Here is an 18604-nt window from a genome sequence, read left to right on the forward strand (position 1 = left end):
TTTTTGATAGACTATTTGCAGCAAGGCAAGTGCTATCAGTGCCCAAACATAAGAGCTAACAACCAAGGTCTGTACACCCTGTAAGTTCTGCAGGACGACTGGAAGTGGCTCCAGTTTCACTTTTTCTGAAAGAACCCTCTCTCTTCTGTGTACTTCTCCCAGTACTACTTTGAAGCATGTTTTCCATAACGATTTACTAGTTTGTTTATTAAGCCATGAAAACTAATATTGGTACAGCACCTGGATTGCTCCTTAGAGGTCTCCTCTCTCATAAAAGCTTGCTTGGTTCACAATATTACCCTCCTAACTCAGATGGCCAGATATTTTCAGGTGACATAACATCTTTGTATTACACACCACCATAAAAGCCCAGATCAAAATGCACTGTGAAATACAACAATGTCATGTATGGACCCTCTAAAGCACTAAGTCTTAGTTTATAACAGAAGGACTTAAAAAATTTTCTTCTTTTAGTAGGATGATTTCAAGTTTAGAAGACAGCAAGTGGGAAATGTGGTCTTATTATAACAGTTGATTCCCCACCCTCATTTATGGTAAGCTTGTCTGAATAAGAAAAAGCAAGACAGGCAAACTCTTTTTCCTTGGCTACAAATACACAAAGGTTATTTAGAATTTACTACACACAAGCAGAAGAAAATCTAGCTCAACAAAACATTCTAGGTCAGACTCCCCAAGAGTGAAGCATTACAATGATGTACTAACACTACTGTCAACAAATATACTGCCAAAATATAGGACTAGAATAAATATAGCCTCCTCGCAAGTCTGACAGGTGTAACCAATGGTTTAAACCAAATTCCTGTCACCGCACTACACATTCATACAGAGCTGCATACTTACATGCCCCAATGCACTTTAATAGAACAAGTCTTCTGAGTGGTTCCAAACACCCCTGTTTCTTCAGTGTCATCAAAAAAGGAAGTCACGATTCCTAACCCTTCAGGCTCTGTATACAAATCAATTCGGCAAACCCTGTAATCCTGAAAAATGAAGATCGCCATAATCACTTGATCTGTGCTATGAGTTCTGTAATTACTGTGCATAACTAAGTCAGTTTTGAAACACCTGCTTATTTTACATTGTTTCCCCCCTTGTCAATTACTACTGCTATTAGATGCCTATAATAAAAGTATAGCTAAGCCAGTTTGCCTGTCTCTGTTTGAACCAAGACAGTCAGTCAATCTCTAATCAGCATTTACATTGTTTACTTTCTGCCATCTAGGCAGGAATCCATCTTCTTTCATCAGTTAGCATCTCCTCTAGCAAATTAAATACTAAGATAATACCAAACAAGCCACCCTTGAAGAGAACTGCAACTTAAACAAGAATTGTAGTTACAAGCAATATATATTCTTCCTTTTTCCTTTCCTAATCAAATAACTTTATAGCTTGTGCTTGTTTTGGCAACCTGCAATTGTAACTACTTAATGATAGCTTAAAAGTGCATGTAGAAAGGATGTTCCATCATGTGTGCAACTCACTGGTAAGTTTGCCCATACCACACAAACCGAAGTTTGGTGTTTCATGTTGAAGTCTGTATTGAGTGCAAATTCAGTTTGTATTGGAAAAAAAAAGAAAAAAAATATTTTGAAAATACTGAATTACTGATGGTTTTCTGGGATGCTTTTCCTGACACTCACCAGTCTACAAAGCATATGCTGCATGTAGCATTTTGGTGGCTATTCTAATAAAGCCCACCAAGTTCTGTTCCTACCCTGTCCTTCCTCTTGATATTACCACAACCCACACTGTGCAACAGCCCCCACATGTATTTTGTGATTAAACATTAAATTCAACGTAGAATATTGTTTCATGCACTTGTAGCTCATGTTACACTTGTGTCCTAATAGACCGATCACACTTTCTATCAGTATAAAACATCACTATACATTAAGATCTATAAAAATTTTTTTGACTTATATTACTTGCCTTAACAACATGTCTTATTGAACCAATCACTGCAGGCTTTTGAGACTTGCAGTCACTTTGCTCTTCAGAAGCACCTGCACCCCAAATATCTGTGAGTTCCAACTCTCCTTCTTCCAGTGGAATAGAGGGGCCTTCAAAATTTGGTTTTTCATAGAGTATCCAGCTTAAAATAAATTGAAAAAAAAATCTAATTTTTCATGGTGCTTTATCAAGTGTGATTTGCAAAAATCATGATCCCACTTAACAAATCGTTTCATACACAGTACTGTTTCCAAACCCTTGCCATTTCCCCAATACAGTTTATTCACCCAACACTGCTGATGCCATTTTCAGTCTCTGTAATACGTTTAAAAACAATGATAGAAACAAAAATGTCTACTGCCGAATTGTACTTTCACAAAAAACTCCTCCACCTTCTAAAACTGATAATTTGGGGCAGCAAAGACTACTCTCTCTGAATACCAGACTTCGTATGGGATATTAATCAGAATCAATTTGTACATCAGAGAAAACAATGACACTGCAGTCTGCTACATCATGTATAAACAGACAAGTTCCTTGGATCCTGTGAACAACAGCCTGGAGTTCCACAGGAGCTGGGGTAGATGTGCCAGAGGATGATAAGACTGCTCAGAAGACAAGGACAGCTTCATTTTTAATGGCAGAACAGAATATATAACTAAATAAGAACTTTATCCATCTGCAAATACAAACTCTTCACTCAGGCTCTCAATGGAAGGAGGAAAAAAACCCCAAACCCAGTCCCTGTAGACCACGCTAGAAAAGATGACCTGGTTTACAGAGATCAAAAGGTTTTTGTTCCAGTTTTCTGAAGCTAAACAGCAATCAGTTTGCTTCCCAGTACCTCCTACTGTGGCTAGCCCTTGTGTCTGCACCTTGCTATCAGATAATTACTTTTGAGAACCTGCTATTTGACTGCATTATAGCCTGGCCACAGCATAACTTGCTGTGCTAGCCGCACTACTAATGGCCCTTCTGTTGATGTGATGAAGAAAGCAGGAGATGAAATGGCTTTGAATTACTCTTGGGCAATACAGCTTTTAGAGCAAAATCCCTCCTTTTGTCATAGAAACGGTCAATTATCTCTACAGCACCATCCTATTCCTTTGGTCATTAAATAATTATGCAAGACCTAGCTTTACACTTATTTGCTAGCCTTTTAGCCAAATCCAAATACTTTGCAAGAAGCCCTAATGACCGGAGGAGTTGACGGGCAAAATAGCTGAACAGAATCTGTCATTTCATCCCACTCCTATGCCTGGTGAAATCTCGCACCCCATCAGATGGTAACACTCACTCACTTAGTCAGCAAAATAGGTTTTCCAGCTCAGAACTTCCTGTTGCAGAGGTAAAATGCCCTATTTCTTGCTCATAGCTGTCCATGTTACATTGCCATTTACAAGGCAGACTTACTGTGAATCACATGCCAATTGTGTTTCTAAACAGTTTTGGATAGAGTAAAAATCTTTGTATAAAGAGTAAAAGTTGATCTCTTACCATCCTCTGATGACTTTAACTAAAATTGTTGGTGATAGAACCCAAGAACTGCAATCTGGAACATCATGGAAAACTTCAATGCCAGCTTTTTGACAGTCTGAATCACAGTATATCACCAGCTGCATTAAAAAAAACCAAACAAAATAGAAAAACATGCCAGTAACATACAGTTCTATCTTTCTAAGCCTTAATTATAGAAAGGAACACTAAAACTATTAAAATTGATCTTACCTTGCCAGGTCTGGGATTGATTTTACTTTGTCCATTTCTTGGAAGTGTCTGATAGACAACGAGAAGAGAAAAAAATCACAAAAAGCCCCACAAAAATCAAAAATATTTTCAATAAAGATACTCAGCTATAAAAAAAGGCCTAGTAGAACAAAATCAAAAATACTCTGAATGGTAAAAGTTGGTAACCTTTCAACTATACCTATTTACCACTTCAATCTCTACTTCCCCTTGCAGAGCAGCATCTAGTCACAAATGTATAAATTTTTACGCTTTTTTAAAACTCTGAATTATCATCTCACTGAAGTCGACTAACCTCAGGTCTGAAATGCTTTAAAATCATCCTGATAAGCTTCCTATACATTCCAGGATTTCAATACCAAAAGGCTACTTTAAAAACTGCCACTGATACAGTACATGCTGTACAATGATAAAGATGAGTTGAAATGTGTAAAAATGTCGAGCCCTAAAGCATGATGCATATATGAAAATACTGAGAATGCATGATGGCACATCCATGTATGAGCAAACTAGCATAATCAATTTTGTGATGAACACCTTGTAACAGGTTCCCTCAAAGAGCATGAGACTGCGCACTAAGTGATAAACTAAAAATATTCAGAACAAATAAAACACACGGAGATATACAAAATCTAAAACAATGCTGAAGTCAGCAGTAAACTGTATGATATAGAATATATGGGAAAGTTGTGGTTGCATCACGTCACCTTCAAACAAATGAAGCAAGCATTGAAATTATGTGTTTGGTTTCCTAAGGAAGGACGGGAGTGCTCATTCTGGGACAAGGTCCTGCTCTTCTAGGAATGATTCACACAAACAAAAAGACAAAAACAGATCCTGCCCCTAAATAGGTAACCAGCAACACGTGCAAGGAATTAAAGAGAACATAGTTAATATGCAGAGCAGGCAGTGGTCGCAAGACAGTTCTTAACCACCACCAGGTTTTTGTAGGCATCATCAAGACATGTTGAAGCACAACTGGTTTTTTTAGCCTGTGCTTCAATTCCAGTTAAAACTTGTTCTGTGTTTTGAGGAATGTCAAAGTCATTGTTTTGGGCTGCCCTTACTCTTTCCTTCACATTACCCACTAGCCATTGCATCATCATTTTCTTAGTCAGTAGAAGATGCACAGCAGGTACACCTCACAAACATTTTTGTTTCCTAACTTGAGCAAAACAATTCAGTCAGCAACAATGCCACAGAAATCCAGAAACCCTTTGAAGCCTAAAGGGATTCTCTCAAGTGCAGTCTTAGGTATGTACACACTCCGCTGCTATATCAGGCCTCCACACTTTACTGCAAAATTGAAATCCACTCAAGAACAACAGTTTAAGTAGCAAAAACCAAACTAAGACAGTACTAGACATTTAGCTTTAAATTTAAGTTTTTAAATCCAAGCAGAACCATCAGAGTAAAAAGCCTCTTTAACTGGTAACAAAAATCTACACTAATGTAAATAACCCCCCTAATTTTCATCTCCATTCTAATTAAGAAAACTTCCCATAAGAGAAGAACCTACATTCTCAAAACTGCAAGGTACCATGGATGATTGTCTCCTGCAAGGTGACAAAGAAAGGAGCTGATTCTATGTCGTCACTCCTTTTAGCAGAACTGCTACAGCAGATGACCATTACCTTCTGAAAGTATTTCTCAAACTTCTTACATGCTGCTTCAATTCCACAGTCACATTCATGTATTAATCTTTAGAAAATATATTTCTTCACATGGTTCTTAGATCTCCTGAATATAGTTTTCCTCACAGGTTACAATAAGGTCTTCCATTAACAGAAATAGCAAATACTACAGGACATTGGTTCATCATTTTAAAAACAGAAATTACAAATATATTCCATATTAAAGTTGCTTTGAGGGGAAAACATAGGTCTGTCTTCAGTCAGGAAGAACAGATGTTTGCAATCAGACCAAGGGACAGCCCTCCACTGTAGCAGCATTTTCAATAATCACTACTATCCAGTTCTTAAGGCATTCTTAAAGAATATATATTTTTCTGCCAATGCACAGGAATACAACAGAGGGCTAAAATAAAAAAATTTGCTCTGTTGTTTATTTAACGGTACAATGGCTGAATGTCTTGTTGGAAGAGAAGAGAGATTACTTCAACGGAAGTTTTCTGAAGTTCACAGAAAGCATTCTACTAATTTGCTATAAAAAACTGAAGTTAGCCTAAGATTTGTTTCAGTATAATACAAAATCAAGTATGAAGACATATTCAAAAAATGCTTTCCATTTGTATTTGCAAAAAAGTCTCAAAATAAAGACGCTTTAATTATGTTGATAGATGTAATCTGATTTTCATTTTCAGATAAAACTGGTACCACACCTAAGTTCACCTCAATGTATTGGTAATCTAAATCTATCCCAAAGAGGGGAAACAAAACAATACATGTACCTTGTCTACTGAAAACATAAAAGCTGGATAACTTTGCAGGCAGCTTTTTAAAAACACAATACTTACATCCACATCTAATAAACCAGAGGGGACATTTGATTCGTATCTGCTTGTTCCTATCCAGCTCGAAAAACCTTTCTCAGGATTGCCATAGCTGGGCATTTGTAAACTTAATTCTTTTTTTGCACTATCTGCTTGCAGGTACTTCTCCACAAAACTTGGAAGCTTCATATCTGAAAGAGACTGAATTGCAAAATCAAAATTAACAATCATTCAGCAGGTCAACAAACATTGTTTCATTTCCTGACTGATCTTTATTACCTCAGATTTTTGAGGCATGATGAATGGCCCAGAAGCATCCTGTTGTAAAGGAGGCATCCCCGAGGAGTCAGTTGCAAAACCTGTTGTGTTATTTACTGAACTGACAGAAGTGCTAAAAAACTTTTCTTTAGAAGACAGCAAACTTGAGAAGAGGGAGCTTTTTTCAAGCCTTGATCTCTTAATTTCACCATCTGTACAATCAATATTCTCCTTTCCATTTATTTCCTGAGTAAAGGCAGGTTCCTCTCTACATGACTGCAGAGCTTTGAATATGATACTTTGCTCCGTTGATGCACGTTTGGGCCTGACTCTGGCTATTGTTTCCAAGCTTTGCATTTTCATTTGTTGTGCTGATAACAGATCCTGTGTTTTTTCCCTCCTCAGTCCCAAACCAAAAGTAAATACACTAGGATCAAATACTTTCTCTAAGTTGTCTTCATGAATGGGAGGCATTGCAAAGTGGGGTGCTGGAGACTTGGGAAGCTTTGACCTCTTCTTTTTCTGTGGTAAACAAACTGAGCTGTCTAAGTTTTTTATTGTTTCGGCAAACTTCTTCATGTCAGATGGGGAATCAAAAATGCTGTCATCTTCAGCAGATCCATTACAGGTTTTCCCTGGGCTCTTTTGTGTATTGGTGTTGTGCTCTGATTCCAATACACTGTCTTGATTGCTGTCATCATACTGCAGTGCTGCAAAGTTCAAATCTCCTGGCTTTACCTTTTTATCTCCATTTTCCATCTTCTTAAATTCTGATCTGGAAACCTGAGATGGTAGAGGATATTTATCATCATTGCAAGGTGATAAAGCCTCTGTGTTTGGCAGCACTTTTTCTTCATTTCTATGGAATTCTGAGCTTGGGTAATTTCTTTGGTAGAAAGGATCTTGAGCATTTTCAGTTTTTACAGGTGAGTGCAAAGGCAGTTTAAAAGGTGAACTTTCTTTCTTTGCTGTGGTTAATTCTGATTCTGGTTGCTTCAGAGAGACGCTACCAGCATCACTTTTGCTGCTTTGGTTAAAAAGGGATATGGCAGCTTTTACTTTAAGTTCTGTTGTCTTCCCAATATCCTCATAAGAGGTAAAGATTTCTCCATTTTTGCCTTTTAACTCTGCAGTGCCCTCCTTCTCCAATGTGCCATTCTCAAATAACTTCTGGCGACTGCTTTGTTTATTTAATGTTTTATCAGGCTGTTCATTTTCTTTAGGTTGTTTTCCAAATTTCAGCTTTGCTCTGCCGACGAATGTGCTTGGTACAGCATTATTTTTTGAAGCAGGGATGTCAGTAGGTCTCTGGCTCTGGTTGGCACATTTGTTTTCAAACAAGGAAATTTTGTTGGCAATGTTGCTGTTAGTTTTATTAACTGGTTTTTCAAGAGTGTCCTGCTCACTTTCTAAACTGTCTTGATTCATAGGTGTTTTAAAATTCAGCTCTATGTTCTTCGGTTTGGCTGGACTACAAGAGGCAAAGTGACACAAAGTGACATCTTTAATTAATCTTGAACAAGCTTGTAACAATTTTCAAAACAATAAAATGTAGAATTATAAACCACAGACTTAATTCAAATTTTGATATCTCAAAAGGAATCAACTAAAAGAGGAGTAACTATATGAATTTTAAAAATTAGACACTAAATAAGGGGTATGTATTTCAAACATGTACTTAGTTCTTTAAGGTTAGTAAAACAAACGCAGCAACTTACAGCATCTGCAATTGAGGCAGAGAACTCAACTACTTATGACTGACAGACATTAAAATTTAGTAGTGAACAGGCAGAATAAATTATAAACATGCAATTCCCTACAGAGTTTAGAAAACAAATCCCAATTCATTAAGGTGATAATGAGTTGGTTTAACATTTGCATATTCTCTCCAATGAGTTTTGAAGACATCTGCCCAGATTCTTTGCAGCCTTTACACCTACACTGCAGAAGCAACCTCAAGTTGAGTGAAAGAACTCTTCCACTCTCATGAGTGCTTGCAGAAAATGTTAGCTGTCCCCAGGCACTGCATCGCCACCTTGGCTAAGCAAACACCACATGTGAGGACTGTTCCACTTCCTTCAGGTAAACTTAGCTAACAATTTAAATTGTGTAAACTAAGCCTAATAATTTTACAAGAACTGAATTTGGAAACACAAATCTTTTCTATCAGAGTGGACAGAGAGGCACATACAAGTACATGCACATAGTACTCCTGTGCCATGGCAGAAGGCTGATGATGCACAGCTGAGTGTTTCAAGCTCTTTTTTCTGAATACCTACAACCAGGAAAAATTATTTGTCCCTGTAACTTACTACTGCATACTGTACAGTATGAACAGCTGTGGATATGCAAGGCAGATGGCTTCAAAATTAACCAGTCAGATCTAAGGAGTGTCAAGAAGCCCACCATCACCTCCAAGAGAGTCCTATTCTCCAAAGAGGAATCTGGGGACACTCAGCAGTAGGAGGGCAGGTAGAAACGGCCCTACATGAAAACTGACAAAGGTGGGAGATGAAATAGCTTGCAGCAATCTCCATGGTCCCAAATGCTCTACCAATCAATGGATAATTCTGGTATTTAAGTGCTTTCTTATGTTTTTACCTACATAAACTGTGTTCACAAAGTTCTCAGGCAGCTCTTTAGTTCAAGAAAGAGATGAGATACAGGAACAACCACAAAAGTGAGATCCTTTCCCCTCTTCCTCAAGTGATACATCCCAAGTAAGAAATTAAACCCTTCTAATGCAAGAGTCTCCATTGTACAAGTTTTATTTCTTGGGAATACCATGAGGAACAAATACTTACTGAAATAACAGGAGGATTTAAAAATAGTTACCTACAAATCTATACAGAGAGCAACTGTTAATCATACAATCATAGACTATTAAGAGGCTGCAATGGATCTTAAAAGATCATCTAGCCTCAACTCCTCTGCCATGGGCAGGACACCCCCCACTAGACCAGGTTGCTCAAAGCCTTTTCCAACCTGGCTTTGAACACTGCCAGGGCTGGGGCATCCTCAACCTCCCCAGGAAACCTTATGTAGTGTCTCACCACCCTCACAGTAAAAAGCTCCTTCCTAATATCCAACATAAATTTCCTATCTCTCAGTTTGTACTCAGTACTCCTTGTCCTATCACTACAGTTCCTGGCAAAGAGTCCCTTTTTAGCTTCCCTGTAGACCTCCACCTTCAGATACTAGAAGGTTTTTATGAGGTCTCCATGCAATCTTCTCTTCTCTGTGAAGCCCCAACTCTTTCAGTCTGTCTCCATAGGAAAGGTGCTCTAGTCCTCTTATCAACTTTGTGCCCTCCTCTGGATTTGCTCCAACAGTTCCATGTCCTTCTTATAATCATGTCATTTCAGAGACAACTTCCCAACACTGCTCCCTCTAACTACCAGGCTACTGAAGCTAGTTCACAACTTATGAAGAACTATGAAAAATGCATGATCAATAAAAGAGGAAATAGCAAACTTAAAATCCACTGGCCATACTTCAGATAGGTGCTAATAAAACACACTTGGAAAACTTAAGGAAAAACAGAAAAGCAAAATGTTCCTTAAAGAGGGAAGGCATGAAGGGAACTATCACATAGTATAAAATTAAATATATTGAGGTACTACTATTCACTTGAACTGTTTTTTCCTAAACTTTTAAAAGTTAAATTATTCTATGACTTTTCTCTTTGGAAAATGAATACGAGTTGCAAGGGAGCTCTGAAAATCAGCTAGCCTAACTTCCTACTCAAAACAGGGACAGATTCAAAGTTAGGTCAAGTTCCTGAAGGCTTTGCCTGACCAAGTTTTGAATAACTTCAAGGGTCAATATCTCACAACCTTCCTAGTGAGGCACTGCAGCAAGACGGCGACTGCCGCTGTGAATTATTTTTGCCTTATATCCCATTAAAACTTCACTGTTACAGCTTGCAGCTGTCCCTTCACAGCTCAGAGACAAGAGTGGCTCTGCCTTCTCTATAGGTAGTGAGAGATGACTGAGGTCTACCTGTATCCTTTTCTTCTCTCAGTTGAAGAAACCAAGCTGCTTCAGCTTCTCCTCATACATGATTTGCTCCAGAGCTGTCAGAGCTGTCACTTTCTTTAATAGCTCACTGCTGGACTCATTCCAATTTGGGAACACCTCTCTTATACCAGAAGAGAGTTGGAAGGGGAGGAAGGGCTGCAACTTGAAAGAGTGACCCAGATGTAGACCCATGAGCACCAAGTATCTTGTCCTTTGACCTGCTGGCTATGTTCCTGCCTATGGAGCACAGCACAGGCTTAGCCTTCACCTGGTACAATGATGCACTACTGACATGTGCTGAATTTTCTGCTCACCAGGACCTTTCATATCCTTTTCTGATCAGAAGAAAAATGTGCTTATCCTTTTCTTTTACCTGTATTTTCAAGATGTAACACTAATGGCCCAATTATCTTAACAAATTCATTCCCATACCACCATTTTGTCAGCCTGTCACTTGTACTACTACACACATTTATTTCAACATAACACGTATCTTCCCCATAAAATCTGTGTCTCTCTGTATGCCGTGACACAAGCAAGTTTAATGGCTAGCAGTGATACTTATCAGCCACACCTAAAACCTATTTTAAATGAAGAGCTCACCCCTCAAAGGTATAGTTTCAAGCTTTGCAAATTTATGCAGAAACAACCACTTGAACACTTTGTATTCTGCAGTATTTTTGCACAGCACCAGCAGCCAAACAGCTGAGACCAAAGAGCATGAGACAGCTCAGCCCTGCAGCTCCACTCACTATAGCTGGCCTCCTCTAATCTTTTCATTACACCTTTTTCCACACTACAAAATACTGGTTTTAAATACAGCCAAAAGATGCACTTTATTGCAAGAACTGAGTCTCCAAGCTTATTTAAAAGGAAATGTTGTTTGAGTATCCTTTAAGCATCTCATCTTGTATGGGGAAAAAAACTTAACAGCACAAATGCTTTCTTACAAACAGTCCAGTGTGGCTGATTCTCACTACCCATTCCTGATCTGCAACGCCAGGAACAAGCAGGCACAAGAGAAATACCAATGTCCTTCTCTTTGGCTACACCTTGCAGCTAAACTGTGGAAGCAAGCAGTTAAACCTCTCCCAACAGTCAAAAATGGAAGGTGAGTCACACATCAAGCTTGCAAGTGGTGCCAAAAAAACACTGATGCCAAAATATCAGATTGAAGTGAGCAAAGAAAATGGCATGTGAAAAAAGAAGAATAATTCCACAAGTGGGCTTAAATGTAAAGGCAACTCCAAAACCATGTCTGAACATAAAGTATGACAACTGAAGCCAAGTTTTCCGCTAAGCACATCAAAGTGACTACCGCCTGAGGTTTTATATGCCAATTAAGATTTACCATCAACCTCATTTTAGTCTCAAATCTGATAGGTTTCCCTTTCAAAAGCTAGAAGCAAAGTAACCTGTGACTTTCAGGTTATCCAGTACACAGACATAAATGGAGAAAAGAGATAAAACGCTATCTTTATTTACAGGAAACCTGCATTTCTGGAGGTGACTGGAGAAACTGACCTGTTTTGAAATTGTTTCCAAAGAAACCTGATTCCCATAATTGGCACAAGATCATTAGTAGTAAGAGATATCATGCATTTTTAAGGGAGAACTATCTGTATTATATAAAATCCATCCTACAAGGGGCCAAGGAATCTCTCATTTTTCAACCAGAAAGGAATTAATGTGAACTACCTAACAATAACTTTTTAACCTTTAAAAATGAAAAAGTTGTCTGCTCACAGTGATAACTAGAGAACAAAAACACACCGTCTTCTAGTAATGGCACCTCCTTTCCCTTTCCCACTTTACAGCACCTTAATCCACATCCAGGTTTATAGTTGATACGTTCTAATGAATGACTATAAATTATACCAGATCACCTAAGCATGTAACTTTGGCTAAAGAAATGGTGTGGTGCTGTGCAATGACAGCTATCAGATGTATCAGAAACCTTGCAGGCAACAGAGCAGTCCTCACCCAGGGCTAAAGTTCCTACAACAGCAGATAAGGCCAAGACACAGCGTCACATACCCCACAAAATGGGATGAAATAGGACAAGCTGTTTATTCATTAAAATTCGGTCTTTCAGACAGGACACTCGTCTGTTACTTTATGAGTACAGTAAAAGATAATTCACTATACAGCAAGCCCAGGAGATACACAGAAAAAATGAAATCCAGCTAAGCAGGTGTTTATAACTTCATCATCACTAATGACAGTGACACAGAGAAAAAAACCAATGTGAAAGCTACCCTTCTTTTGAAGCTGTGAAGGTAAAAACTCAAGAGTTTAAGATTTGTGATCTCTACTGCTAGATGGCAAAGCATCACCAAGTACAAAAAATGACAGAGTTTAATTTTCAATACTAGGCTTTTTAAACTTAAGTTACAAATTAACGAATCAGATGTAGAGTATTACAAATTGCGCAAAGGAAATTGCTCCTGTGCTTCTCAGATGTGGGAAGCGTAATTGCAAACAGACACGTCTCTTAAACCATCACAGTGAACCTCCACATCCCTCTAACGCAACGACCATTATCAACGCTCAGTGTACCTTGGGTGGGCCTATGGGATTCAGTGTGCCCCCACACCTACAACTGAACATGCCAGAACGAGGAGTGCAATAGCACACAGCACACAGCCGTGGCAACCAAACAACAGAAATGAATAATGCAAACAAGACATTCCCTGTTGATGAGAATGCAACAGTATCCAAGTAATCAATCACTGGTCTCATACTAGTGACAACAGTGAACTTTATACATACAGCCGCTTCTTTATAATCCTAAGGAAAGCTCTGACCACCTGTTTGACAGAGACAGTTTCTTCAAGTGTAAAATCAAAACCTGAAAACTAATATATGCATAATTCTGCAAATACCTGATGTTATTCACATGCACCAAAATTTAAGTGATTCATCCTGCACATACGTAAGAAAGCAACCGTATGTATTCAAATGTTTGTAGCATGATCTATCATATCATTTGAACAATCAAGTTCTACATTGCATCCTACATTTCTTCATAAAATAATAGCAGAACTTAGGCTGTTTCATAGACAACTTGAATACATTTCTTATTCAAAAGATTTTCACATACAAAATCTTCAACCACGTTCTGGTTTGGTTACAGAGAGAAAAATTAATTAAGGTCAATGATAGATTAATTAATCTGATCCACAACAATGATGATTGAGCAGTTTTTTTATATATTAAATTATTCCATATAGTGGAATTGACAAAGACATTGCCTATCAATTTAAAAAATGAAAAAATTAATTATTTTTCTAATACATGTAGACTACAGTGCTTGTTAAGTCATAGCTTTGGTTATGGCAACTTATTTTTTTTAAAGGCAGTTCTTAACTGAAAACAATTTAGACACATAACAGTTACACAGCCAGTGTTTCCATAGAATTCTAAACACAGATACAAACAAAATTACAGCTACAAGGACAAGGTAAACTAGTTTGTTACTTACAGGCTAATCTTTGTCATGACTGTTCTGGAAGCATCCAAACTCTTCAGCTTCGAGGTGTCTAAATCAGAATTTGTCTGTCTCTCAGCTGACAGACACAGGTCTCCATTTTTTAACCCATCAGCATGCAAGAAAGCTCTTCCATCTGGACCATTACCATTCTTTACTGCCTTCGTATCATTTCTGCTTTCAGCAAACACCAAGTCTTCTGTCTTAGCAGCCAAAGAAGCTTTGGGAGATTCCAAACTGTCTTCCCCAAAAGCCACAGGCATAGTTCCCTTTTCCACTGAAGTTCTTTTTGTTACTGGGTTAGTCTCTGGCGATGCCAAAGGTTGTCTTTTTGAAGAGTAATCTTTCACCTGACCCTTCAAACCAGTAGGGGAAATGGGTACAGTATCCGACTGATTCTTTTTATATGATCTTCTCCTTGCAGCGCTTGTGTTCGAGACCTGCTGCTTGCCCTTGTCAGCTTCAGCTTTAGACGCCCCTTTGTTAGCAGATCCAACTTTTAGGTCCTGATTACTACCTGAGGAAGAGGAATTTCTTTCAGGAGTCTGTTGAAGAGACCTCACTTTTCGTTCAGGATTTATTATCTTGTCTGAAAATACCTCAGAATGGGCATCATCCTCAAAACCAGATTCTTCTCTTGCAGTATTCTCAGTCTGGTTTCTCTCTCCATTTGGAATGTCACTAGACGACTGAGACTTTCTCCGTTTTCCAGATCTTTTACTAGCAGTTTTTTTATCCATTGTGTCCAAATCACTACAATTTTCTTCTGATTTAAGAGTCACGGGTTCATTAAGGAGTTCGTCTGTTTTTCTTAGATAGATATCAACAGTTAACACTCTAGCAGAATATGCGTGTTCACTCGCTGCAGATTCCAACTCGTATGGCAAATCCTTTGGTTTTGCATGCCCAGGCTCCTCAGACACCCACGTGTTCACAAGCTGCTTGTGACTTAAGATACTCTTTTCTAAGTCTTCACTAGACAGATTTCTCAAGCTCTGTATGAAATCTGGAGTTGTGGAATTATTTATATCTGTGACAGATTCTTTCTCCAACCCCAGTGTTTCCACATTCAGGCTGCTCTCACAGAAAGAGTTTTTAATGGTTTCACTGCTGCCGCTCCAATCTGCTGACCACTCGCTGTCAGAAGAGACTCCCCTACTGCTCCATTCTGAAATTGTATCGTGATACAGCGGTCTTACTTCCCCACTGAAATTATACTCCTGTGCCTCAGAAAGGGCACCTATGTTTCTCACTTGTTTTTCTACTTGAGGAGCTTCGTGTCCTTCTCTGGAGTGCCTACAGTACACTGCCTGTACCTCGTGAGGAGAACCCGACCTCTCACCCTTATGACGCGAAGTGTGCTCTAGTGAACTTTTGACATTTTTCCTCTTCCCTGTACCAAACAAATTTCCAAGTCTTTCCAAAACAGGTTTCTTTTTATTTTCTTCTCTGGGAGAATCTGGAAGGTGTGAGGTGGACTACAAAAACAAACAAATATTTGGTTAATGTCAAAATTGTTTCTATAATACATTTGTTTGTTCTAGGATTACCTCTAAATTAAAAGGACACAGTGAATGGAAACAAAACAGTTTACTGAACAATACTAGCTCTCAAAAAAAGAAAAGGAACAAGAAAAAACAATTAGGAAAAACTTGTTGTTTACAAGTGTGCTCAGGCAAGAGCATACAGAAGCATCATGGAGTCCCAATTGTTTACAAGTGTGCTCATCTTGCCTTATAATGGCAGCTTTATATATCCTAAATCTCAAAATTTTGCACAATTAGTTAACGTCACTCAAAACTTTACAGAAAAGCATTCTGGTGCCTGTAAGACCTGGGTCAAACTTTTCCTTACAAAAACAAGAGTGGGGAGTTTAACTTTCTCTCCATACTGGCTGAGTCAGTTTTCACACTTGTGCCGATAGAGAATAGTTTCAAAGGTGCAAGTTGTCTTAAAATTCATATATTTCTTAATAAGGAAGTTCAGTAAATATTTGGCTTGTGTTTTGGGCTAAAAACCCCAGAACTATAAAAGCCACTGCATCACTCAGTGAGCATTACTGGGTCAAACACTGCCCTGGATTACTCTTGGCGAAGTTCTGCCTTACAACTTCTAATTAACATGGTAAACAGGAAACACGCAACAGCATCGCCGAGTACACATGCATATTTGCATTTTAATACATTAGCCCTTTTTACATGCCAGTACGATGAATACTTGCTTTGAGACGTCTATTTCAAAACACCGCGAGTACTTTCTACCCCGGCGCACCAGACCTCTCGAGGAGAGCGGCTTCCCTCGGCAGCACGGACCCTGCTTCGCAAGTTTCCAATTTGTTTCCTGCTGCAGACGCCCGGCTCGCCCGTCAGTGCCCAGCGCACTGCCAGCGCCCGGCGTCCCCCCACCGTCCAGGGCGGGCCCGAGTTGAAGCCCCCGCGCCCTCCGCGCCGCCCCGCGGCCGCCGATCCCTTCCCTGCAGGTACGGCTGCAGAGAACCAGCCCAGCACCACCTCACCGGAGGAGTCACGACCCCCGTCCCGCGTTACCAGGAGGGTGAAGCCGCCCGAGGCTGCGGCTGTCCTCCCCCATCCCAAAACGGGATAAGCAGGAGGAAGGTGCCGCGGCGGGCTTCCGCATCCTCGCCTCGCCTCACTTCCCCAACCCGCCGAGCGCCCGACACTCACCGCCCGGCTCGGCTGGGCTCGGCGGCCCCTGCGCGAAGCCGCCCCACGCACCCCACCGCTACCCGCGCGGCTGCCCCGGCGCCGGCCGTCTGTGCGCTCCGCCTCGGCCCGCCCCCGCGGCCCGCCCCCGCGGCCCGCCCCGAGCCACCGCCCCGCCGCGGGCAGCGGCTCTACCTGGCCGGGCCGCCCCTCCCGACCGCGGAGGGCGGGGCGGCGGCAGCGCCGGACCGGCCCCCAGCGAGGGCCGCGGGGCAGAGGGAAGCGCGGGCGCCCCCGGCCACGGGTGAGGCCGTCGAGGGGGCGGCGGGGCGCGAGTGGGTGCCGCGCCCCGTAGGTGCCCCAGCAGCCCGCGCTGCGGCTGCCGCCTTGTTATTGAGGGCAAAACGCCGCCCCGGGCAAAACCGACGGCCTTTGATGTTGAGGGAAAAGCACCGTGGGTTGGAGGCGGGCGGTTCGCGCCGCCGCCGCCCCGGCGAGCTGCAGTGCTGGCTGCCCGGCGTGAGCCGGCGCCCGGGCCGGGAGAGGGGCAGCGCAGTGCAGGGGCACCGGCTCGTCCCCGCCCGGCACCATGGCTGCGGGGCAACGGAGCGTGTGGAGCGGCCGTAACCCGGCCTCCCCACGATGCCGTCCGCTCGGAGCTGCCGGAGCAAGAGTGGCTTTCCCCCAACCCCGGGAAGTGTGCGAGGGCCGACACCCCCCGGCCGCCGGGGCCCCCGTGGGACATCTGGGTTCAAAGCCCTGCGGGGAGACGAAGCCGCATCTTCCACCTCGCACCGGCGGGCGCGGCTGGTTGCCGTCTGTGCCGCCTGACTGTGCCTGCCCTGCCTGGCCGCCCCGGGCACGCCGCCCCCGGGCCGGGGACACGGCTGCAGGCGGCCAAGGCTGCCCCGCCTGCCCCCGGCCCCGTTCGGGCCGGCGTGAGAATGACTCCGCGGCCGAATGGTGCCGGCGCTCTCCCCGGGCGCTCAATTAGTATTTAATGTTTAATGAATGCTCAACAACTCCTCTTCTAATTAACGCTTAATGACTTTTATGAAGTGGAACAGCTTCAACAGGAAGGACCACGCAAGTCTCGCTTCGGAGCATCTGAGGGCCCAGCGCGGAGGCGGGGGAGACACCAGGTCAGCCTGCCTGCAGCTGGCCGGGGTGCCCGGCCTGCGGTGTGTCTGGCCCTTTGGCTATTGAAGAAAATAAGGACCTTTTTAATGGAGTCACTTCCTCCTCCAGCTGGAAAAGTGTTAAGTTAGTTATTTTTTCTTAATCAACAGCCTACACAGTCTTGGCTCAGGAGAGCCACATATAACCTATTTAATGCCAGTGAACGTGCAGCAGCAAGGCTTGCCCAAGCAAATGAAAAATACCAAAAAACATGAAAAACACAGACCCTAAATTGGGGAGGAGGTAAATTTGACTTACAGTGCAACCTAACAGAAATCCATGGAATCCTTGTCTTTGCCTACCTCTCTTAACCAATGTCACTCACTGAACTGATAAGCAGGTGTACCACCAACCAAGACCTGTGTCCTCACACAGTGATCTTCCACCAGTGGCCTTCAAATAGGCAAGTCTAAGTCATTACCTTAAGCTCAAGTTTTTGTATTGTTTGGGTTCAGGTTTTATTAGACAGTGAAATAATATACAAATGAGAAAGTTGATGCCTGTATTTTTCCCCTCCCTTTGAGGACTTTTTTCAACAAGTAAAACCAACACAATTAAGTAAAGAGCAACATTAAGGGCTGCATTAAGTTCATACAGCTCAGACAGGTAAAGTGCTTTAGTGATAACAAAACCAACTATAAATTTAACTATCAGATCATGAGTAATGCAGCCCAATTACTAATTTCTTATTCTATGTATGTATTGCCTGTACTAACAAATTATAGGGAAAGGATAAAATGACAACAATGAACATTGCCAGCTAAAATAAGCAAAATTACAAGATTTTCACACTTAATGCAAGGTAATAAGGAATGATATTGATTT

At 41.4% G+C, this 18604-nt stretch overlaps 1 protein-coding gene across 1 annotated transcript in view; it reads right to left on the bottom strand.

Moving 5' to 3' along the window:
* The window catches only part of CRYBG1 (crystallin beta-gamma domain containing 1), a 40389-nt gene extending 25632 nt beyond the window's left edge, over window positions 1–14757 (bottom strand). Inside the window, exons 1-7 of the mRNA XM_053938822.1 lie at window positions 13932–14757; window positions 6449–7898; window positions 6194–6370; window positions 3700–3747; window positions 3469–3587; window positions 1951–2113; window positions 862–1001 (exon numbers count right to left, since the gene is read on the bottom strand). Coding sequence (XP_053794797.1) covers window positions 862–1001; window positions 1951–2113; window positions 3469–3587; window positions 3700–3747; window positions 6194–6370; window positions 6449–7898; window positions 13932–14677 — 2843 coding nt within the window. The 5' untranslated portion in view covers window positions 14678–14757. The remainder of the gene's footprint in view (window positions 1–861; window positions 1002–1950; window positions 2114–3468; window positions 3588–3699; window positions 3748–6193; window positions 6371–6448; window positions 7899–13931) is intronic.
* Between the last annotated feature and the right edge of the window lie 3847 nt (window positions 14758–18604).

The sequence above is a fragment of the Vidua chalybeata genome, chromosome 3 (assembly GCF_026979565.1).
Source record: "Vidua chalybeata isolate OUT-0048 chromosome 3, bVidCha1 merged haplotype, whole genome shotgun sequence".
NCBI classification, from domain to species: Eukaryota; Metazoa; Chordata; class Aves; order Passeriformes; family Viduidae; genus Vidua; species Vidua chalybeata.